This window comes from Musca autumnalis, unplaced genomic scaffold (genome assembly GCF_047663935.1).
Source record: "Musca autumnalis isolate F117 unplaced genomic scaffold, ASM4766393v1 scaffold_4, whole genome shotgun sequence".
NCBI lineage: Eukaryota > Metazoa > Arthropoda > Insecta > Diptera > Muscidae > Musca > Musca autumnalis.
In genome coordinates this window covers 70,680,744-70,704,933 of record NW_027411977.1, presented here as the reverse complement: position 1 = coordinate 70,704,933, position 24,190 = coordinate 70,680,744, and the positions used below count along the sequence as shown (strand labels likewise).

The 24,190-nt window shown below is 35.6% G+C and overlaps 3 protein-coding genes across 3 annotated transcripts; 1 reads left to right on the top strand and 2 right to left on the bottom strand.

The window, feature by feature from the left end:
* Window positions 1-9,563: 9,563 nt before the first annotated feature.
* Rexo5 (RNA exonuclease 5) lies at window positions 9,564-12,069 on the bottom strand. Its single transcript, XM_073987458.1, has 2 exons — window positions 11,609-12,069; window positions 9,564-11,551 (listed from the first exon to the last, which is right to left on the bottom strand). The coding sequence occupies exons 1-2, from the start codon at window positions 11,798-11,800 to the stop codon at window positions 9,731-9,733; spliced, it is 2,013 nt and encodes a 670-aa protein (XP_073843559.1). The 5' UTR covers window positions 11,801-12,069; the 3' UTR covers window positions 9,564-9,730.
* A 2,909-nt stretch (window positions 12,070-14,978) lies between these two features.
* Window positions 14,979-17,869, top strand: LOC141402006 (tRNA-splicing endonuclease subunit Sen34-like). The gene is made up of 5 exons (XM_073982611.1): window positions 14,979-15,123; window positions 15,605-15,691; window positions 15,761-16,021; window positions 17,069-17,176; window positions 17,244-17,869. Exons 1-5 carry the CDS (start codon window positions 15,057-15,059, stop codon window positions 17,630-17,632), a joined length of 912 nt encoding a protein of 303 aa, XP_073838712.1. The 5' UTR covers window positions 14,979-15,056; the 3' UTR covers window positions 17,633-17,869.
* Window positions 17,870-18,810: 941 nt separating this feature from the next.
* On the bottom strand, window positions 18,811-21,091 carry LOC141402005 (RNA exonuclease 5-like). Its single transcript, XM_073982610.1, has 2 exons — window positions 20,795-21,091; window positions 18,811-20,735 (listed from the first exon to the last, which is right to left on the bottom strand). Exons 1-2 carry the CDS (start codon window positions 20,858-20,860, stop codon window positions 18,957-18,959), a joined length of 1,845 nt encoding a protein of 614 aa, XP_073838711.1. The 5' UTR covers window positions 20,861-21,091; the 3' UTR covers window positions 18,811-18,956.
* Between the last annotated feature and the right edge of the window lie 3,099 nt (window positions 21,092-24,190).

Below are 24,190 nucleotides of genomic sequence, written 5' to 3'. Positions count from 1 at the left end.
CTATTTTTGCCAATAATTAACTTAGCCTTCGCTAAATTTATTTTATCTCGATAATTAAAACATAAGAACGGATCATACAATTTTGCTTAAAACAATGCGATTTTCACTTGTGTGAATGTTTCATTAATTAATTAATCTTAAAATGTTTAAAAATGTAATTATTTGTAAATAATTTCTATATAACTTGCATGTTAGAGTTTATTAAAGTAAATTCTTTTTATTGCACGGTTTACCCCGTGAATAAAAGGTATAATCAATGTAAGAATTTGCATCAAAATTGAGAAAAGAGGTTAGGGTTTGGATAGGTGTTAATTGCTTTCTTTATATTTGCAGAATTATACAACACCGCATGTATTGAGCTCGATCCATCGGCAGTTTAAACCAAGGTAACATAACCTACAAATAATTCATCAAAACCTAAATCATCATCCTAACCTAATTTCATACCACTTCGTGTAAGTAGTCGTATAACATGCAGATTATATAATTTATGATAGACTTTGACTATTATCTTTAAATTAATCATTATTTGAGATATTTTTTTTTAAAAAAAAAAATTATTTATAAGACACTAAAAGTGTAATCGATTTAAACAAACGATTTAATGAATTTCCTATTAATAAATGAATTGTATATTGTATTCAAAATGAACTAATTAGACCTTTTTATGGGAATTGTTGATAGTGATAACATGGCGGTTTAGTTGGTCTCATCAATGATTAGGGAAGTAGCTAACAGAATATCATGGACACTAGTTACTTATGTTTTATAGCGGGTGGGAACAATTTAAAAAGGTGTCCCAGCGAAAACATCACTCGCATACTCTTACAGTCTGTGATTCAAAAATTATAATATGTCAGGTACTAGTAACAAGTCTTGAAGTGGTTAATTTTTTTTTTCTCTTTGAACAGTTTAACATTACTGGTTTGGAAAGAACCTCCCCCAATCCGGCGAGCTCAGCCCGTTTCAATACCACTCAAGCACTCCAAACCGTAGTGGAAAATGCAAAAAAATTAACAATTATTCAAACAGACTGTTACAAAAAGAGAATGGCGCCCAACGAGATTGGCAAGTTTTAATAATTTGTTAATGTCGTATTTTATTTATTCATAAAAACGAATCCTCGTGATTATTAGTATTGGATTTAACGCAGTGCGTTCGTTTTTATATCTTTCATTGTTACTTACTTCAGGTCATATGTTTTTTTTTATGAATAAGAACATATTGTTGTTGTAGGTCTATTTCTTTTGCACATATACCTAAGTGTCTATGTATAGAATGAGTCTAGAACATCATATTTAAAACTGTTGATTTCTTTATAGCAATTCTTACGTGACATTTTTTTTTGCATAGCCTTAAACCATTAGTTGCAATAGTTTTTATTTGCAATTTATGTAAGTCATATATATACTGGATTGGAAATCTGGAGTATTATAGCGACATGAATTGCATATAAAATTTACAAATGAGGGGATTTTTGGAACACAGATTGTAATTTAGACCATACTATCCGTTTTTGTTTTAATTCACTATAAACAATTCCATATACATGAAAATTTATAGATTGATACGAGTAAAGCTCGCATTTAAATTTTCAGACTCAGTTTGAGTAATGCCAAGGAAAAGAAAAGTAGTTAGTTTGTCAGATAGCGAAGATCCACATAGTAGAAATACTGCATTAGAATATACTTTTGACGAAGATTCAGTAGTTCAGGCTACTAATAGACCTCGTTTTAATATAAGTCCTATTCGGACTAGATCTAGAGCTATATTATATCAGCAAAATCGTATAAATTATTCGGATATGTCGGAACAAAATAATCTACCGGGGACTTCCCAGCAATCGATTAATGCACCTTCCACAAACGGGGTAGCAGACTTAACTGCTCGTTTGGAAACTGTTTTCGTGACTGAGTTTACTGCTTTACGACAACTTTTAACCGAAAGTTTAAACGCAAATAGGAATCAGTCTGCAGGTAATGAAAATATAAACCTTCAAAGTAGAGAAACTATGTCTAATAATGATCCTTCATTAAACGAAAGTTTAAACACTTCTCGTTCAGGTGCACCTTCACCAAATATTTCTATCAAAGTTGATAAATGGAACATTTCATATGATGGAACTGAAGATGTGTCAGACTTTCTATTCAAGGTAGATACCTTAGCCAAACGTAGCAAATGTTCGGACGAAACTCTAATAGGCAGTTTTCACATTTTACTAAAAGGAAAGGCTGAAACATGGTTTTGGGCCTATTTGAGGCAAGTTCCAAATACCTCATTGCATGATTTAAAGAGAGCCATGAGGAAACAATTCGGTAGAGCAGAAAATGAATGCGATAAAATTGTTAAAATCATAGAGAGAAGACAATTACCAAAAGAGTCATTTGACGATTTCTTTACCGAGGTAATTACCATGAATTCTCGTTTATCTCAACCTATGAGTGATATGAAAATGATAGATTTGATTAAAAATAATGTGAAAGAGTCAATAGGGGCTTTATTATTTATGGATGATTCACTTGATCTGGATAGTTTGAGAGATGCAGGGAGGAAAGCAGAGAGATATGTAAAACGGCAATATCAGCATAAAAATCGCAAATTTGTATCTGAAATAGAAAACTCCACTGAATCTGAAACTGGTGATGATAATGATTGTGACGTAGAAGCATTTAAGTTTCATAAAAATTCCAGTTTTGGAAAAAAAGAGATGGATACCTCTCGATTTAAATGCTGGAATTGCGACCAGATGGGTCATTCTTATTATGAATGTCCATCCAATGTAAGAACTCTCTTTTGTTATAGATGTGGAGAGAAAAATGTAACGACTCCGCTGTGTCCAAAGAGACATCAGGAAAACAGAAAAGTGAACGAGTAAATGAGGGTACCTCGTTCCCAACTCTGTATCCCTCTATCGATATAGACTTAAAGGCAACAACATCAGCAACAAATTGTCACACTGACACAAAAACAAACAATTCGCAAGACTGTAAACATACAGCTAATCAAATAGATTCTCAATTATCGTTGCATGAGAGAAAGCTAAGGTACGAAGAAATAAGAAATCGGATTTTTAATAAAAAACCACTGTCTAAAAAAATAATAAAATGTCGTGAACGATTTCAGAAACGAAAAGCTTTTAATAAATTAGTAGCATCCACTTGCATAAATGAGAACCAAGACTCAAGGCCGTATGCCAAGATTAATTTGGGTGAAGTAGAGCTTTTCGGATTGTTGGATTCAGGGGCATCAATAAGTGTTTTGGGTAAAGGATGTCAAGACCTCTTAGAAAACTTAAAACTTGAGTTTACACCAATATTTAGCTCCCTGAAGACAGCAGATGGAGGTTCACAACGGGTTATTGGTTTTGTAGAAATTCCTGTTACTTTCAAAAACACCACTAAAAATATCGTATTTTACTTATCTCCTTCTTTGCGACAACCAGTTTACCTGGGTGTTAATTTTTGGAAACGTTTTAATATAGCTCCAGAGATTTTTGTGTCCGAAGTATCTTTAGATAGCGAAGCTTTTATGACTTCTACTGAAAACATGCATACTTTAACCGATTTCCAATTATATGATTTGAAACGTGTCGTTGAACTGTTTCCATCTTTTCAAAAACTCGGTCTTGGTCGAACTTCGATGGAAATTCATAACATTGATACGGCAGATTCAGAACCTTTTAAAATTAAACATTATCCTCTTTCACCACCTCGACAAGAAGAGGCATATAAAGAGTTGGACCGAATGTTGTCATTAGGAGTAATAGAAGAGAGCAATAGTCCGTATTGTAGCCCGATAGTTTTGGTCAGAAAACCTGGAAAAATAAGACTTTGTCTCGACTCTAGGAAACTAAATTCCCTAACAAAAAAAGATGCGTACCCTCTCCCACATATCAATGGACTTCTGAGCCGATTACAGGATACTCATTTTATATCAGGTATTGACCTAAAAGATGCATATTGGCAAATACCTTTAGATGATGTATCCAAAGAGAAAACAGCCTTTGCAGTGCCTGGACGGCCATTGTATCATTTTACAGTAATGCCGTTCGGACTCTGCAACGCGGCTCAAAGAATGAGTAGACTGATGGATAAAGTTATCCCCAGTCGACTCAGAGAAAACGTGTTCATCTATTTAGATGATTTGTTGGTGTGCACATCGGATTTCAAAAGTCACCTTGAGATGTTGGAAGAGGTCGCAAAATGCTTGTCTAATGCCAATTTAACTATCAACGTCGAGAAAAGTCGTTTTTGTCAGAAAGAAATCAAATACTTAGGGTATATTGTTGGTCAGGGTTGTTTGCGTACAGATCCAAGTAAAGTTGAGGCTGTTGCCAAATTTCCAATACCAAAATCTCCACGTCAGATCAGACGATATATTGGTATGACTGGTTGGTACAGGCAATTTATAGCCAACTATGCTGATTTAGCTGCCCCACTGACCGATTGTCTGAAAAAGACTAAGCAATTCGCATTGACTGACGAAGCAAAACTTTCCTTTGAAAAATTAAAATATGCTTTAACGACAGCCCCTGTACTAGTTCAACCCAATTTTGACAAAATGTTCACGATACAATGCGATGCTTCTAGAGTAGCTGTAGGAGGAGTCTTAACACAACATGGTGATGACGATAAGGAACATCCGATTGCGTATGTTTCCCAAAAATTGAACAAGTGTCAAAAAAATTATACTGTCACGGAGTTAGAATGTTTGGCCGCGATAGTATGCTTAAAACGATTCCGACCGTATGTTGAAGGACTGCCATTCAAGATTGTTACTGACCATCATAGTTTGCGCTGGCTTATGTCGCAGAAAGATCTCTCAGGTCGACTTGGTAGATGGAGTTTGCTGTTACAAAGCTTTGATTTTGAGATAGAGTTTCGAAAAGGATCCACTAATATTGTTCCGGATGCCTTATCTAGGTTAGATGTAGACGAAGTTGGTATACCTGATGAATCAGTACCTATAGAAATAGATCTGGCGTCGGAATATTTCAAATCAACAGAATATTTGAAGCTTATATCAGTTTTCGAATCCGAACCCGAAAATTTTCCAGACACGATTGTTTCCGAAGGTTATATTTATCAACGAGTTAAGTTTAGAAAAGGTGTATTCGAGGACGAAGATTTATTGTGGAAATTGTGGCTTCCTTTGGAACTAAGAGCCGATTTGATTGAACGAGTCCATAATGTTGCATCCTGTCATGGAGGATTTAGTAAAAATTTGCACAGAATTAGGGAGAAATATTTCTGGCCAAATATGGCAAAAGATATTAAAAATTTTATTTCAAACTGTGAAATTTGTAAATCTGTTAAACCCACTAACCAAATATTGAGACCTCCTATGGGTAAGCAAATCCTAACCGAACGTCCTTTTCAACGAATCTATATGGATTTGTTAGGACCTTACCCTAGGACCAAATTGGGAAATTCGATGGTATTTGTAGCCATCGATCATTTTACAAAATATATATTTTTGAAACCTTTGAAAAAAGCGAATAGTGCTGCTATCATAAAATACTTAGAGGAGAATGTATTTCACCAATTCGGGGTACCCCAGTTTATACATTCCGATAATGGATGCCAATTCGTTTCAGCACAAATGTCCGAATTCTTGAAATCATATGGAGTCAAACATATTAAAACGGCCTTGTATAGCCCACAAGCCAATGCCTCAGAGCGAAGCAACAGAGAATTTATTATAAAATTGAGGATTTTATTAAAAGATAAACAAGACAAGTGGGATTTGCATGTATCTAAAATAGCCAGTATACTCCGAAGTGACTTTCATGAAGCAATAAAGTGCTCACCATACTTCGGTGCATTTGGATACAATATGGTGCTACATGGATCCTCTTATGCTGTAATGGACAAATTAGGGTGTATGACTGAGGGACAATTCAACTATACTTCAAACGATGTAAAACTTCAATTAGTACACGAAAAAATCAAAGAGAATCTCGTTATTGCTCACGAGAAAGCAACAAAAAGCTATAACACTCGAAGCAAAAATATACAGTACAAAGTTGGACAAGAAGTGTTTCGTAAAATGTTCCAACAATCAGATTTTAAAAAGGGAGTTAATGCTAAATTATTACCACCGTACTCTAAGTGTCGAATTAGGAAAAAGGTTGGCTCATCTTGTTACGAACTTGAGACGTTAAGTGGGAAATACATTGGCCTTTATCACGCTAAAGATCTGAAGCCATTTTAAATAGTTGCCCAGCTAACTTAATCTCAGGGTGTGGCCGTGTCCCACGTAAAATTTTAGCATTAATCTGTTTTCCTTATTTTCGTCTTCTTCCTACTCAGACTGCAAAGAAGGTTTGTAGCAGATTAAGTAAATTCATAAAGAGGTAGGACAGATCTGCATTGTCATACTAATGGAATATTCCATACCCAGAAATACTATTGTTGTGCATTCATCACTCTCAAAACAAACCAATATATTCTCTTCATTCAGCTATGCATGGAGGAATCTAAGTGTTATATTTGATTGTAATATTACAAGAGCCAACTGTTATACTATCGAGTACAATGTATGGCATTTCATGTGGCTCTATTTTACAAGCCGTGGACAATTTTTTTTTAGTATGCAAATGTAGTCGCCAAAAACAATATGTAATGGTAGAAATCGTTTAACCACGACAAGACAAAGCTACAAAATTTAATAAAAAGAAAGACAAGAAAACCTGCTATGTTGCTAGGGTAATGAGGAATTTAATAATTCTGTTTCGATCTCTTCTATTCTGATCGTTGACCACTCAAGTTAAAACATTTTTCTAGTGGAACAGTATAATAAGAAACAAAAAGATAAAATGTACTTTGAAAGAACTTTGAAATTAAATCATAAACCTTGATAAACGATTTAAGTAACCAAAATACTGTTTTTGCAACGAACAATTAAATAATTTAAAAAGTACCGTGAAAATTATAAATGAAATTTAAAACAAAAAAAACTGGCATTTCTCATGGCTTAATTAATGCCTTATAATTCAGCGATATTATAAAAGTTTGCCCGTTTTTTGGACAAGTGCATCATCCAACGTGGAAGCATCCAGGCTCTCCTTACCGTCTCGCTTACATAGCGAATCTTCATAACCAACGCCCATCAGTAATTTGCCAATGGATACCCATAAGAGGGAGTGAGACATATTAATGGTGTTAATGGTGATTTCTAATGAGCTCTGCTGTTCCTGATATGTACAGTTTCTAAATAATGATAGCTTTTCGATGATTTTGATGATTTGCCGTCGGCTAAACAAAGCCAGAAATAATTTATATAAAAAAAAAAACAACTTTTAATAAGTATTATTGGGAATTTTGTAATTTTTTTATGTGATTCTATTTTTGCCAATAATTAACTTAGCCTTCGCTAAATTTATTTTATCTCGATAATTAAAACATAAGAACGGATCATACAATTTTGCTTAAAACAATGCGATTTTCACTTGTGTGAATGTTTCATTAATTAATTAATCTTAAAATGTTTAAAAATGTAATTATTTGTAAATAATTTCTATATAACTTGCATGTTAGAGTTTATTAAAGTAAATTCTTTTTATTGCACGGTTTACCCCGTGAATAAAAGGTATAATCAATGTAAGAATTTGCATCAAAATTGAGAAAAGAGGTTAGGGTTTGGATAGGTGTTAATTGCTTTCTTTATATTTGCAGAATTATACAACACCGCATGTATTGAGCTCGATCCATCGGCAGTTTAAACCAAGGTAACATAACCTACAAATAATTCATCAAAACCTAAATCATCATCCTAACCTAATTTCATACCACTTCGTGTAAGTAGTCGTATAACATGCAGATTATATAATTTATGATAGACTTTGACTATTATCTTTAAATTAATCATTATTTGAGATATTTTTTTTTAAAAAAAAAAATTATTTATAAGACACTAAAAGTGTAATCGATTTAAACAAACGATTTAATGAATTTCCTATTAATAAATGAATTGTATATTGTATTCAAAATGAACTAATTAGACCTTTTTATGGGAATTGTTGATAGTGATAACATGGCGGTTTAGTTGGTCTCATCAATGATTAGGGAAGTAGCTAACAGAATATCATGGACACTAGTTACTTATGTTTTATAGCGGGTGGGAACAATTTAAAAAGGTGTCCCAGCGAAAACATCACTCGCATACTCTTACAGTCTGTGATTCAAAAATTATAATATGTCAGGTACTAGTAACAAGTCTTGAAGTGGTTAATTTTTTTTTTCTCTTTGAACAGTTTAACATTACTGGTTTGGAAAGAACCTCCCCCAATCCGGCGAGCTCAGCCCGTTTCAATACCACTCAAGCACTCCAAACCGTAGTGGAAAATGCAAAAAAATTAACAATTATTCAAACAGACTGTTACACAAAACAATGGATTCATATCAACGGTGACGTAGTCAACCCGCAATTCGTTTGTGGCCAAAGGAGAAGTTCAAAACAAAACCGTAAAAAACGAATGTTTTTAATTGGCATTCCAGGAAAAACATTAAAACTAACTAAATATTGCATGCAACAGAAGAATGTGTATGTATGTCGTGAGATTTTTTATTTTATAGTTCTATATGTAACTCGAACTTATTACAGTCGAGGACAAAATTTACTGCAGAAAGTTTTTTATACTCAGTACTTTCCTCAATAAAAGATTAGTGGTATGTTCTTGTACTTTATTAGTTATGGAACACAACTTAAGACATTAGGTTAGGTTCAGAAGAGGCGCGATGGATCGCCACATGTCCTGATAAACATACACTTAAGCCACTAGAGTAAGCAGAGTGCACTCTACCTCTAAGACATGAACTACCCCTCAAATTTGGTAAGAATTTGAATTCATTCATCTTATTTATGATGTTTACTGTCATTGAAGAACTCTTTCACAACTTAAATTTTGTTAGTATGTATGTGCGTAATGGCCATTAGAGTTTATACGACATTAACCAACTCCTCTTTAGTATTGTGTACATTTAAATACTCCTTTCCTCCCACTTGACGATGTATAAAAGCGAAGGCGAACAAATTATTGGTAATTTAAATGTTTAATTTTCATTGTAATCGCATGGGGTCTTCACTTTACAATAGGAAATGTGTAAGAAGCACGTGACATTCTGATTATTGCATCGATACCAGAAAATTCAAGTTGCTTAATATATACCAGGTTTCTTGGCTTTCCCAGATTTATATATTTCCCATGTTGATCGCATGTTTAGCATGACTCTATGGAAATCGGGGTTTTACTATTTTTTCCACTGGCTGGATGCAGTAGATGTCTCATTTTGCCATAGATTTCGTTCTGAAATTGAAGACATGTCTTCGAACGGGGTTTAAAATAAAAAATATTTTAAAGAAATTATTTTTGGTGGTTATGTCCGATATTTTTTCGAGAGTGGGTTAGGGAATATAGCACCACACTATGAGTCAACTGTAGAAGTATGTACAAGGCTTGACATATCTCACCATCAGTGAAAAAATAGAGGAAATACTCAGGTGCGGCACTGAATGCCATTAAATCCTGTCAGATAGGCTTGAAATTAAAAAAAAAACACATCTTAAATTTAACAAAACGAACTATTTATTTTCTTTCGTTTATGCCCCCCACATTCTTTTTGTACATTACACCAACGAAGGTACTGTATGTGGTATGTATTCAGTTTCGAAACTATTTTCTATTTTCTTAAAGTAAATTATAACAAAGAACACACAGAACTTGTTTAACTTAAACAGACAGTTCATGGTCGGCAGCAACTTCAGCTTTATTTTTCTTTATACATATTTTGGCTACACCAGAAGAACAGTCTTTTGCTCCACCCATTAAGAGAACAAACAAACTTTTGTGGGCCATAGATTTCCAAATTTTTGAAACCCATTTGTTTACTCTTACAACAGTATCATCAAATGTGGCACCATGTAATTCTTCCGGTAGTATACGAAGATTACAAATTGTTAGAGCATTTTCCAGTTGAATTTCTCTACATTTGCGTACAGCTTCCTTGTCTGAATCAACCCCATGTACAGTTAAAACTTTTGAAGACTCTTTTGGAAATACTTCTTCAGCTTTTTTGAGTAGTTCTTTTACAATGTTGGGCAATGGTTTACTTGTAATAATGGCAGTACGTTTGTCCCTTTTTGAGGCGTCAGCCAACATATTGTTTCTAACAGCTTCTCCACTGGCTTCCAGCATTATATCTTGGTAACGTTTCTTTTGCAATAAAATCTCATCGCCATATTCCAGACTATTGGCCAATTTTAATTTGACTAGTTTCATACAAGAATTTGCATCTTCTATGGAATCGTGACCACCAACATTACCCTGAATATTCTCCTTAAGAAACTCCAAAGCAAGTTTCTTTAACTTGGATTTAGCCCTGCCTCCTGTTATGTTGAAACAAACACTTGTATCAATAACGTAGGGGTGCATCATTTTCATGGCTTTTAAATCGAAGTTCAAAGAATGTCCCACTAGAATGGCATTATTTGGCAATACAGCTCGAACTTCTTCTTGAACTTGAGACAGTTTCTTTGTTACAGTCTTCATCATTTGCTCTGTAATGCCGGAAAATTGGGTCAAATAATCTGTGATTTGGTTATCTGGTCGCACCATTGATTCATAGACTGTTTGACATTTTTCATCTACTATTGAAATTCGAGTAAGCTCATTCACACCGCTTGAAGTGGTGCACATTTCACAATCGACACCATAAAGTGGACTGCTGTCGGTGGCGGGTACATAGTTGTCACTGGTAAGTACATAGGAACTGTATTGCTCACTTAATTCTCCTCTCAAGGGTACGGGATAGCCTTCCTCGACCATTTGCAATGCTGATAAAAGTAGCTTAGTTCTGGGAAATTTATCCTCGGGATGTACATAATTTGTTTCCATTTCAACTTTGGAATCTTCTATGGGAAAAATAGACTTAGTAGCCAATGTTGGATCCTTAGTCATTGCTATGGCCGCTTCCAGAGAGCCATACTCCGTTATGAAGTTATGAGCTTGTACATTTGTCATTGGCACTTGCATCAGTTCCTCAGCCATGAGGAAACCGTCTTCTTTTGAGTTAGGTGGCATTATGACCTCTAAGCTGGTATCGAATATATTATCGATTTTCTCAAATTTACTCTTGTTGGACAGATAATGAAACAGCGATAGTCCATCGAGGCAGAGTACCACAGTATGGGATACTCGTTCTGGCTTATCGAAAAAACACCATCGATCTGGTTTGCAGGGAGATTTTTTACCCAACAAAGCAGACATTACCAAATGCTGAATATCTGTAAGGAAAATCGGACGTCTTTCGGTGTCCTTATAGACAAGCAGAGCCTTTTCTCCAGATTCACGTAGTCGAAGATATGGAACACTTTCTAGCGCACGTTTTCTTTCCCGCAATTCCTTCTGCAACTGCTTGTACTGATCTTCGGTTAGTTTTACTTTGTCCATTTCTTCGGTAGTTTCATTGTCTTGTTTGGATTTTTTAATCGCTGGTTCTTCATCGTCAATTTTGGGTTTTTGTGGTTTCTTTTTAACCTTTTTGTGTGTTACCTAGAAATATTAATTAACAATTAGGAATATTAACATATTTTAAAAAGGTCCACTTACTGTTGTGAAACCATCATCGTTATTCGAACCGTTTGTGGCTTCAGTGTCCTTATCCGTTTTAACCATTGTTTCGTCTTCAACCCGTTCTTTTTTTCTGTCCTTATCGTTGGATTTAATCAGGTTAGCTAATGCAGCCAATTTTTGCTTTTTGCGTTCCTTACGTTCCAATTGTTTAGCTGACAGTGTCTGCATTACTATTTACAAGAACTATATGCGAAATTCGAATAATATTGTTTAATTTTTAATACAAGAAGTCTGAAGTCTAGCTGGATTGATATTTATTTCCATGTGTTCCAAAACAAATGAATTTGTTTGTGTTGCTTCTCGTCATGGCATAATAAACAAGGTAGAGGCATTATCGAATTGTTAAAAAAAGTTGTTTTCAATTTCAAAATTAATATACATGAATGCGACAAAACTAAAAATATACACTGGTATACAACACTGATTTTAATTAAACTAAACATTAAAATAATTATTTGTAAGATGGTATATTTTTCACGACAAATTCAGTTTAAAACAATTTGTTTTGTAAGTTCATGTTCTACCAGCTGGGCTTATGCATCTACCTTGATTATTGCGTCAGTTAACGGGGTTTATGGCTATATTACACCATATGCCTTTTCACATATGTGTTGTCACTTTCTTTTTCTATGAAAATTTACAATGAAAAATATTTCCTTTATAATTTTTTTAATTTGATAGTTTTTTCCTTTATAAAAGTTTTCATTTCATTTTTTTTCATTTCTCTTTTTCATAGAAACAGAATTGAGCACCAGCTGATGTCATACATGTAAAAACCAAAGGTGTGATATAGTCATTACCACTAAAGGTGGCAAAAAATCGACAACACTGTCGATAATATCCATTATTTTTTCAAAATTGTCTATAGATATTTGGGCTGTTCCCGTACTTTATAAAGTGGTAAAAGTTGTAAAAGTCGTAAACGATTTTCATATAAATTTTGTGTACGGGAACGCAAAATGTGTAAAAGTTGTAAAAATTGTAAAAACTTTTTAGTTCTGGAACAGAGCTATTATGTGTGTTCTTTACTCAAAATTTGTGCAAATTGTTACCGTTTACTCTTCAGTACAATGCAAAAGACCTTAGCCGATTACAAGAAGTTACTGAACTTGTACCAAGGCATATTCATATAAGGTAGAAGTGACAATCAGCTGTATTCTTACTTTTTTTTGTAAATTTAGTTTTCAAAATGTTATAGGGTCTGCTCATGAAATTTGAAACTTCAAAATCTGCTACCATAAAATACAGATTTTCATCCTAAACGTGTAATATAAAATGACCTACGATATTTATGAATGCTCTATTCTAGAGGATTTTCAAAATGCATTTATGTTTTTCCTGAAGAAAAATTTCGAACGACCCTATTATTCAATATTTTCTTTGACAATTCATTTTCAATAACATTTCATTTCAATTTCAAATCCATAGGTTAAACGTCAAATGAAATCAAGATGAGAAATCAAGCTTAACGGTGATTCGCTCTCTATTCGTTGTTCGAACCCAAATTACGATTTAATTACTTAAGTTCCCATACAAAATTTTGGAAAACGAACAACGATTTTTGTACGTTGTTCAATTCAAATCACTCTACGAACGAAGAAAATATTATAGTACGTTTATATATAACCGGATTTAACAAACCCACTGGGTTTTAAATGTCATTTCCATTACATATTCGTCAAACAAATCCTCATGAAGAAGGATAACCCTGCAAAAGGCTATAAATATGGCCTTAGTCCCATCTCTAACAAATCAGAGTACTTATCGAAAAAATGAGTGAATTTATCGATAAAATAAATACGACAGCCCAAAATAGAAAATAAAAAATATATTCAAAATACAAAATTTTTTAGAAAATATGCAAAAGATGAATGAAAAGTGAGATACCAAATGGTTAGAATGCATTGAATGGGAAGTTCAAAGTGTACCCTATTTCCTACATGGTACGTTTGTGGTCCATGTGTTCATAATTGCCTAAAAACTTGGAAACAAGAGTAACAGATAGACAAAAGTCTGTACACCAAAAAGGAATGTTGACATGTCTCTCTTCTGTTGGTTTTGAAAATACAGAAATAAAAAATGAATTGAAAAATACCAACAATTGTAAAAAATGGAAAACATCCCAGCAAAAAAGTTTGGAAGTAGTGCAATGCAGAGTTATGAGTTCAATACATCTTTCGATGCAGTCCACACGGAGTTATGAAAATGCTCTGCGCTCGATACATTTTGGAAGCACTCGCTTAAAGATCCCTAGCCAAGCAAGCCAATTTTTTGATCCCTACAGTCGCAGTCTTTTTTCTGAACACAAGAAAGAGTGTTAAAATTCTAAGAATTTGTTTTATAAAAAATAAAGAAATACAAACTAAAGATACGAACATTGCTGTAATTCACGAGACGCAAATTATTTTTGAAGTGGAGTTATGCTAAGTTTACATTTACGAAATCCACTCGATTTCAACTGTCAATTCCACAGCTCAAACGTCAAATGAAATCTCATCTGGATTTCATTTGACGTTTAACCTATGTATTTGACAGTTGAAATCGCGTGGATTGCGTAAATGTAAACCAAGCATTAGAGTTATTTTGGAAATCTGAACTGGAGTTGGAGGAAAAATGAGAAACCATTTGGATGAAGAAGCAATATCAGTTGCGGTGTCACAAAAACCAGAGCAGAGGAAGTAAACTCATTTGTGATCAAATTTAATGGAGAGTTTTTATAATTTGTATTGTACGGCGTTTAGATTATAGTTTTTTGCAGGGTTAACCTTCTTTATGAGGATTTATTTGAAGTATACACAATGGAAATGACATTTGAAACCCTGACCCACTGGGTTAACCCGGTTATATGTAAACGGCCTATTAGTGTAATAAAGTTAATATTCTTGTTTACACGAATAAGCAATGTACTTTATTTATTTTGGGATATTTGCAATGGCTTGCATTTTATAGCATCTTTAGACTGCATTTAAATTCAATCCAAAACACTACATCAAAGGCTGTGATTTGGATCGAAAATGGAGTACATCCTAGCTGTGTGCCATGGAAGCAAAATGGAGTGCATCCTAGCTGCGCGCTCTCTTGTAAAATTCATGGGTGAATTCATAGGAAAAGATGTACTCCAGCGGCAATTGTTCTAGTGATTTAACTGCATCTGCGGATGCAAATTTTGCTGGGTACTTTTGAGAATAACATTACAAACAAAAACGTCGTTCGATAGGCGAACAACTTATTCAAACGCTCGTGTGAACATGACATTACTCTGCCTTTTGTAGTTTAAAAGTCAATGCTGCGCCACCAGCTGTTGCTATCTGGGCAATTTTCGATCTTCGGAGCCCTATTTGTTTTGTTTCCCTTTTGTTTTGATTATGAATGTTTTTCCCTATCATTTCCGTGTAAGAGACACGGAAAACCAAACTGCTCAATAATGGCAGAAGAAAATAAAATAATTTTAACTTTATTAAATGGAACTGGCTATGTCTTTGAGGTGGATGGTAAGTAAAGACAACAAATTTTACATTTCTATCCCACGCAACGATTTCTTTGTAAAGGATAGACCTCGAAACCCAAAATCATTGAAACTATGATTTTACAACAACAACTTCTGCACACATGTAAACACAAACCCATTTCCTCCAAGATCTCAAGGATATGGTCAGGCTTTAGCTATATATACCATATATCAATTTAAAATTCCGCTACGACATACATACATATTAAAACAAGTTTCTACATGACTGAAATAGTCGAGACATGTTGCCAGTTGCTGAGAAAAGTGAGGATGTTTTGCAGGAGCCTACTGTGTGTAAGGCGCACATGGTAACCATTGCGTCCCATTATTTGAATAGGATGAACTATAAGTGACCATAGTGGTCATCTACCCGGCTTAAATATACCAGCTTAAATCCTATGCTACTATCACAACAACATCAACTTTCGCATTTGCCTAATAATCAATAATAAACTTCTTTACAGATTACATGAAACTTCGAAGAGAACACTACATAGTGGGCTCTCTTGTTGGAACATGTTCCAACAGAGGATGGTCAGCAAATGAATGTGGTAAGCAAATGAATGAATGGATATCGCACTATGATATGTTTCTAATCTCTCATCATTTCATTAATAAAGCAATGCCTGTCGAGTTGACTTCCTGGGAGACACGCTTATTGGTGGAAAAAGGTTTGGCAGTATTGGTCTCAAAAAGGTCATCCTTGCTTCGAACAGAAACCGAAGAAGAACGTAAACAATGTCAAGAAGAGTTGGAAAAACGTCTATCACAACAAGAGGAAGCACTGAAAGATGAAAAACTAAAACAATCTGAGGGAAATATTGATAAAATAATTGCAGGAAAGCGTAAGAAACTATTGAAACAAGGAGTTGCAGAAGAAGGTAAGAAACGAATGATATGAACAGTTAAAGTTCATATATACATAATAGGAAGCTTTGCCTTTGCTTTGCAAACAGAGCTAGGATATAATCATATAGACATTTCACAAAGTTTAAATGCTGTACTGAAACAATGTTTGTCTCTTCATGTCAATTGTCCCTTGAAGACATGGGGAGGCACCCTGTTGCAGTTCTCAGAGCGATGAGATACGCCGCTCCGGGTCATCCACCTGTTTCAGATTATGATCTTACAGACTATGGAGATTCCATCAGGGTCAAACGCTTTGGATGATTTGTAAAAAAAGGTTTGATAAGTTTGCGTACCAGTGGCCGAAATGCTTTTGATTTCGATTCAATTCAGTACAAAGAACCCGCGGCCACGCAAATTATTGACGTCCTAACGTTTCAAACTTGGCCTTTGACAGGTTAAAAGTCACGAGAGCTGTTTTGTAACATGCTCTAACTGGTTAACCTCCCTATTATAGTAAAACTGACAATTTCGTTAAACACATGGGATATGCAAAGATTTAAATCTATTGGCGGGCGAAGAGAGATCGACCTGTATGACTTTCCCAGGATTCAGCACCACTATTGGTATCAATCACGCTTATTAAGTCTGAAATAGTATAAAAAACTATTCTTAAAGTCCACTTTGATGTGATGGTCCATGAACAAATATTTTTAAAAATCCACTTCCACGCTTCTTTAGTCTGTAATATCATAAAAATTCATTTCTTTAATCTGATCTTTGGTCATCTATTGCACAAAAAAATATTGTTAAAAATCCAAGTTTCCTGCTACACGAAAACGTATTCTTAAAAATCTCTATTTAAAATTCACCGTTTCTTTGGTCCAATGGTCCGTCAATTCAAATTATTCTTTAAAAATCCACGTTTCGTTAGTCTACTTCCCATGATTCTCCTTCAGAATTTGACTTTGACCAATGATCTGGTCGATGCGGTATTTACCAGATTTAAAGCCGCATTGACTGGATATTGTAATTCTAGAAGGTATCAAAATAAAGCCTCTTCTCCTTGTAATTATTTTTAGATATTAAACTGGATCCCCAGGAAATTCTTGCTGAAATACGTCAAGGTCTCAAATTTGAAAGAAAAAATGCATTGCTCGATATACCCTGTTCACACCCTGAAGCTCATGGTAAGTCGAGTCATTGCCTATCATATTTTTCTATAAAAAAAGCAAACCGTATTATCTTTTCATTTAGATGCCCATATAGTACATTTTCAAGAATCCGACAACAATCTCAAGTACCAAGTCTTTCGTGATTTATGGTCACGGGGGAAATATGTCACCTGTGGTGATGCTTTTGGTGCTGACTTTCTTATCTACCCTGGAGATCCCTTACAATATCATGCTTCCCATGTTGTTGTGTTACTGGAAAATGGTACAATGGATGCTTTAGAATTGGTGGCCAATGTACGTCTATCTGTGATGGTAAATAAGTTGTGTACTATTGCATATTTCGATGATGATGAGGATTGTGCTGATACGACGTCACCTTGTAGCAAAGATCGTAAAATCATCTATCAAACTATTACATGGCTGGGTGATAAGGATAAGGAACGAAGACAAATGCTACCGATGTCGACGTGAAAGCTCTTGATTAATGTTGGAAAATACATATGTGAAATACTTAATTAATCTGTATGCGCTGCTACGTCGGAAACGTAACAATGTTTATGTGTTTTTATACAGAAGAAGACTGATTTGGAGCAGTAAAAAAAATTACATAAAAACGAAAAAAAAACATGGCAATGATACACAAAAGGATGGATGCACTATTGAAAATAGTCTTCATTTAAATATATGTATACATTTTTTATTTGAAAATTTTGCCTATTAATCCGAAGATCCTTTTAATATTAATTAATTTCTCGTTGAAATCGAGCTTAATGGCCGAAGATTTTTTGCAAGTAAAAAAAATGACCGGTTTCGATGTTGTTAGCAGAAGACATATCTGACAGATGAGCTGCTACCAATGAAAAACATATGCAAAGTGTTATAGATCAGAGTCAAAACCTAACTTCCGAAGGCTGCCCTAATAAGCGTTTCTTGTGGAAAGTCATACAGGTTGAAAAGCAAATCACTGTAAGATCAACTTGCCTTTGAGAAATGAAAAGTTTGATTACAGAGAAGCCACTCCACAGACGATATGTCTGATGAGCTACTACCAACAGCGAAACCGGTCACATAATTGTGGTTGTTTGGGTCCGAATCTTCGGCTTTCCTTTTTCACTTGCAAAAAAATTATCGCCCATTAATGTGGGCTCGAATCTTCTTGATATAATTTACTTTGTAATCATATGGCTTCTTTTCAATTTATAATAGGAAATGTGCAAGAAATATGTAAATTCTAGAAAGCTCCGTCTTAATGAGCATACATGAAATAATGGTATGATATTAGTGAGCAGTCCCTTAATTAAATGACAGAATAATTATAAGGCAGCGAGAGCTAATGGGCTATTGGATGTGTCTAAAGAGGTGGTGCTCAAACTAAGTCATGCATTAGTCTCTCTGAGCGAGTTTCCTTTGCCAAACCACGACAGATGAGAATTAAGAGAACATATGTTGTTGTTGCAGTCACATAAACGTATATGGGTGATCTTGGCTGGTCTAAGGTAAGTGCCAACAATGATGAGCTGATTGTTACAAACTCTTCCCTTGACGCTCCTGCAAAGTAGAGAAATATTTTTGTTTTCCAAATCTTACCGCACATCACCCAAAATTTCAGCAATTTAAAACATCAACAACTAAAAAAAAACAACTAAATATTTTTCATTTATGCCTCCCACATTATTCTTACACAATACACCTACGAATGTACTGTATTGGGAGTGTAGCAGTTTTGAAATTTTCTTTTTTCTTAAAATAAATTATAACAGAGAACACAGAACACTTGTCTAACTTAAACAGGTAATTAATGTTCGGCAGCAACTTCAGCTTTATTTTTCTTTATACATATTTTGGCTACACCAGAAGAACAGTCTTTTGCTCCACCCATTAAGAGAACAAAAAGACTTTTGTGGGCCATAGATTTCCAAATTTTTGACACCCATTTGTTCACGCTTTCAATTGTATCTTCAAATGTGGCTCCATGCAAATCTTCCGGTTGTATACAAAGATTACAAATTGTTAGGACATTTTCCTGTTGAAATTCTTTACAATTGCGTACAGCTTCTTTGTTGGTTTCAACCTCATGAACGGTTACAACCCTTGAGGACTCATTTGGGAATGCTTCTTCAGCTTTTTTGAGTAGTTCTTGTACATTGATGGTCAAAGGTTTACTTGTTATAATGGCAGTACGTTTGTCGCTTTTTGAGGCGTGAGCCAACAGGTTGTTTCTAACAGCTTCTCCACTGGCAGCCAGCAATATCTCTTCGTAACGTTTCTTTTGCAACAAACGCATATCACCATATTCCAGACTATTGGCCAATTTTAATTTGACTAGTTTTATACAAGAAATTGAATCTTCTGTGGAATCGTGACCACCAACATCACCTTGAATGTTTTCCTTAAGAAACTCCAAGGCAAGTTTCTTTAACTTGCATTTATCTCCCCTGACGCCTGTTAGATTGAAACAAACACTTGTATCGATGACATAGGGGTGCATCATTTGCATGGCATTTAAATCGAAGTTCAAGGAATGACCCACTAGAATGGCATTATTTGGCAGTACGGCTCGTACTTCCTTTCGAACTTGAGACAGTTTCTTTGTCACAGTCTTCATCATTTCCGGTGTGATGCCGGAAAATTGTGTCAAATAATCTATAATTTTGTTATCTGGACGCACCATTGATTCATAGACTGTTTGACAGTTTTCATCGACTATTGAAATTCGGGTAAGCTCATTCACACCGCTTGATGTGTGACACATTTCACAATCGACACCATAAAGTGGACTGCTATCGGTAACGGGTGCATACTTCTTACTGGTAAGCAAATAACTGCTGTATTGCTTACTTAATTCTCCCTTCAGGGGTATTGGATAGCCTTCCTCGACCATTTGTAATGCTGATAAAAGTAGCTTAGTTCTGGGAAATTTATCCTCGGGATGCGCATCATTTGCCTTCCAGTCATCTCCTGACTTTTCTTTGGGAATCATAGACTTAATAGTCAATGTTGGATCTTTATTTAATGTTATGGCCGCTTCCAGAGACCCATATTCCGTAATGAAATTATTTGCCTGTACATTTGTCATTGGCACTTGCATCAGTTCCTCAGCCATGTGGAAACCATTTTCGTTTGCATTGGGCGGCATTAAAACATCTAAGTTCGTATCGAATATACTATCAATTGTCTCAAATTTACTCTTGTTGGATAGATAATGAGACAATGATAGTCCATCGAGGCAGAGTACCACGGTATGGGACACTTGTTCTGGATTATCGAAAAAACACCACCTATCTGGTTTGCAGGGAGAATTTTCACCCAACAAAGCAGACATTATCAAATGTTGAATATCTGTGAAGAAAATGGGACGTCTTTCAGTGTCCTTATGGACAAGCAGAGCTTTTTGTCCAGATTCACGGAGTCGAACTTGTAGTGCACGTTTTGTTTCTTGTAACTCATTCTGCAACTGGTTTACATTGTCGATGTCTTCGGTGGCTTCATTGTCTTGTTTGGGCTTTTTAACTGCTGGTTCTTCATCGTCAATTTTGGGTTTCTCTGTTTTCTTTTTACCTTTTTTGTGTTTCAACTGGAAGAGGACAAGGTAAAGTCAATTAGGAACATCAACCTTTTAATGTATCCACTCACCGTTGTAAAACCATCAGTATTGTTATTCGCGCCATTGGCTTCAGCGTTCTTATTTGATTTAGCCATTGTTATTTACTGGATTTGATCAAGGTAGTCCCAGCTGGTTCCGTGCTTTTGGCGAAGGACGAATATTACTGAATTTAGTACAATAAATCTATTCAAAACTCTCTGATTCCAATACTCTCTGATTGTGTCCGTCCATGTGTTCCAAAAACAAATGCCTGCTTCTTTGTAAATAATTTCTGACATGTGCTAGTTCATGTGTCATGTGTTTCTGTGTGAACCCCCATTGCTTTTATTTTGACATTTCACTTGAGTGGACGGTGTTACCATATCGGAATATAATTTGATTATACCATTATATAAGGTAGAAATGACAATCAGGTGTATTTTTACATTTTTGTAAATTTGGTTTTCAAAATGTAATAGAGTCTACTTACTTACTTGGCCCATTACAGAACATTTGTTCCATAGGGCGAACTAAGAAAAGATCTCCAATTCTCTCTATTTGTTGCTTCGCACTCTGGATTACCGCGCCTTTTCATCTCTTCATCCACTTGTTTGCTACATATATTCCTTGGCCTGCCAATTCTCCGTGCACCGCCAAGCGGTTCGTATTTATAAGCCTTTTTAGCGGGTTCATCTTCGCCCGTTCTTATGACATGGCCTAGCCAACGCGATCGCTGCTTCTCGATGCGTTTAAGTATATTGATGTCGTTGTATAGCAGATACAGCTCGTGGTTCATGCGACGTCGATATTCACCGTCAACGCAGATTGGTCCGTAGATGGTTCGAAGAATTTTTCTCTCAAACACTCCAAGCACTGCCATGTCTGCTTGCGCAAGAACCCAGGCTTCGGAGCCATACATCAGCACGGGTAGTATCAGTGTTTTGTACAGCGTTATTTTTGTTTGAAGAGATGTGGCTTTGTTTTTAAACTGCTTACTTAAACCAAAGTAGCATCTGTTGGCCAATACAATTCTTCTTTTTATTTCACAACTGATGTCGTTTTTTGTGTTTACGGATGTGCCGAGGTAGACGAAGTCTTTTACTACCTCAATATTATAGGAACCAACTTCCACAGTCGGTCCGAGCTCAATGGACGCGTCGACACGATCAACTTGGTCTTCTCACCGTTTACCGCCAGGTCCCCTTAAGCAGATTCTCTTTCGACCTTCATAAAGGTATCAGTTACTTCTTTTACTGATCGGCCCATGATGTCTATATCATCAGCATAAGCAAGTAACATGTGACTATTGGTGTAGATTGTGCCACTTCTTTTGACGTTTGCCTCTCGAATAAACTTTTCCAGCAGGATGTTGAAGAGATCACACGAAAGGCTGTCTCCTTGTCTGAAACCTCTTTTGGTACCAAACTCTTCGGAGAGGTCCTATTTTAACTGTGGACCTCGTGTCAGTTAAAGTCATTTTACAAAGCCGGATTGAGCTTAGCGGGGATACCAAATTCAGACATGGCTTGGAATACCTTTGAACGCAACGGGCTGTCGAAGGCTGCTTTATAATCGACAAAAAGGTGGTAGGTGTCGATCTGCATCTTTAAGGCCAGAACAGAATCAATCGTCGGTTGCTTTGCTTGTTTCCCCAAGTGTCAAATTATAAAGGAAGGCCAGAGCCTCTTTGAAAATCCGACTGCGTTCTCCTTTAGGAGGCTTTGGCATTCCTTTATAATTTGACATTTGGGAAGCAAGCAAAGCAAGCGACGATTGATTCTGTTCTGGCCTTTAGTCTCGGTCCACACTAGAGTAAATTTCGTTATAAAGTTTCATGAAATTAGGCGTTCCTTGATCGGATTCTCTAAAGTTTTTTCAATGAAAATACTCTAGTATGGACCGGGACTTATGGGTGAACGCGCGGCACATTTTAGCTCACTACCTTTAGCCAGGGTTTAAAAGCCAGCATCTAAAAACATTAGCATTAGCTGTACACTTCAACTGCTACACAATATTGACATACACGGCTAAATAAGCAACCGAACGCATATTTATTTTTGTACATTTTTGCTTATTTCGTTTTTTACGCCTAATCTTCTTTGCGTTAGGCATAATCGACAACCACGCTACATATTTAGAAGTCGGCTGACCATTCGTAAGAACGAATTAGCCACAGAGGGTGTTTTTTGTGATTAGAGTTGCCAACGCAGTAATAAAAAAGATGTAATTTAATGTCAAAATACTAATTATTATTGTTTAAAAATAAAACAAGTAAGAAAAGCGTTAAGTTCGGTCGGGCAGAACTTTTTATACCCTCCACCACAAATTTCCGCCATTTCGGTGGATTAATGTGGCCACAACCTTCAAAATACCGAAATTCGGAAAGTACCGTTCTATGGGGGCTATATGATGGCGTGGGCATATACCTGATAATGAGGCTAAAACGTTCAAAATATCGAAAATCGGGAGATATTGTATTATGGGGGCTATATCAACACGTGGACCTATATAAACATTTTATGGTAGAAATGTTTCTCTTATGGCCCCGGCACATACGGTACGTTGTGCGTTGCGTTACAACAACCACATGAAAAAAGTGTAAGTGATGCCAAGTTTGTTCTTGAAGTTTTCATGTGGTTGTTGTAACGCGACGCACAACGTACCGTATGTGCCGGGGCCATTAGCCTCTGGAACCACAAAATACAAAGTTACAACCGATTCTTCGGTCAAATGGGTCTAATACATTCAAAATATATTGAAATGACACGTACTTTATAAGGGGCCTTATGTGAGGGCTATACCAAAACGTGGACCTATATAACCCAACTTTGGTAGGAATGTTTTCTGGCCTCTGGAGACACAAAGTACAAAATTACAACCAATTCGGTGGTAAAATGGGCCAAATATCTTAAAAATTCCTTAAAACGACGACGCGTCACGCGTCATTTTGTATGGGGGCTATACGAAAGCGTGGACCTACATAGCCCGCTTTCAATACCAAAAGTCCTACGTAAATATAACATATTTTTCCAAAATTTCATCAACCTACGTCAATCCGTTCGGACGCAGGAGTGATTTCCACAGACGGACGGACATGGCTATATCGATGTATATCTGATCAAGAATATATATACTTTGTGGGGTCTACATTGATTATTTCGAGTAGTTACAAACGTAGTGACAAACTTAATATACCCCCATCCTATGGTGGAGGGTATAAAAATATATATTGAACAGCTTCACCAAAAATTCACACGTCCTTTGACCGAAAAAGTGGAATTAATTATATCGTGATTTTTAATGCATTACACTGGTAACCCTGATCTCAAAAACAATTGTTTGTTGAAAACATGGCTAATAGCCCGTTTAGACTAGTCAGTTTAAATCGACTCGATTTCTAAATCCAACTTTCAAATCCTAGTTGTTTAGACTAGTCTAAAATGATA

Coding starts and splice junctions, on each gene's coding strand:
- Rexo5 (XM_073987458.1), bottom strand. CDS start 11,800: ATGCAGACACTGTCAGCTAAACAATTGGAACGTAAGGAACGCAAAAAG. Junction 11,552..11,608: donor ACGATGATGGTTTCACAACA/GTAAGTGGACCT, acceptor TAATATTTCTAG/GTAACACACAAAAAGGTTAA.
- LOC141402006 (XM_073982611.1), top strand. CDS start 15,057: ATGGCAGAAGAAAATAAAATAATTTTAACTTTATTAAATGGAACTGGC. Junction 16,022..17,068: donor ACAAGGAGTTGCAGAAGAAG/GTAAGAAACGAA, acceptor AATTATTTTTAG/ATATTAAACTGGATCCCCAG. Junction 17,177..17,243: donor TTCACACCCTGAAGCTCATG/GTAAGTCGAGTC, acceptor CTTTTCATTTAG/ATGCCCATATAGTACATTTT.
- LOC141402005 (XM_073982610.1), bottom strand. CDS start 20,860: ATGGCTAAATCAAATAAGAACGCTGAAGCCAATGGCGCGAATAACAAT. Junction 20,736..20,794: donor ATACTGATGGTTTTACAACG/GTGAGTGGATAC, acceptor GTCCTCTTCCAG/TTGAAACACAAAAAAGGTAA.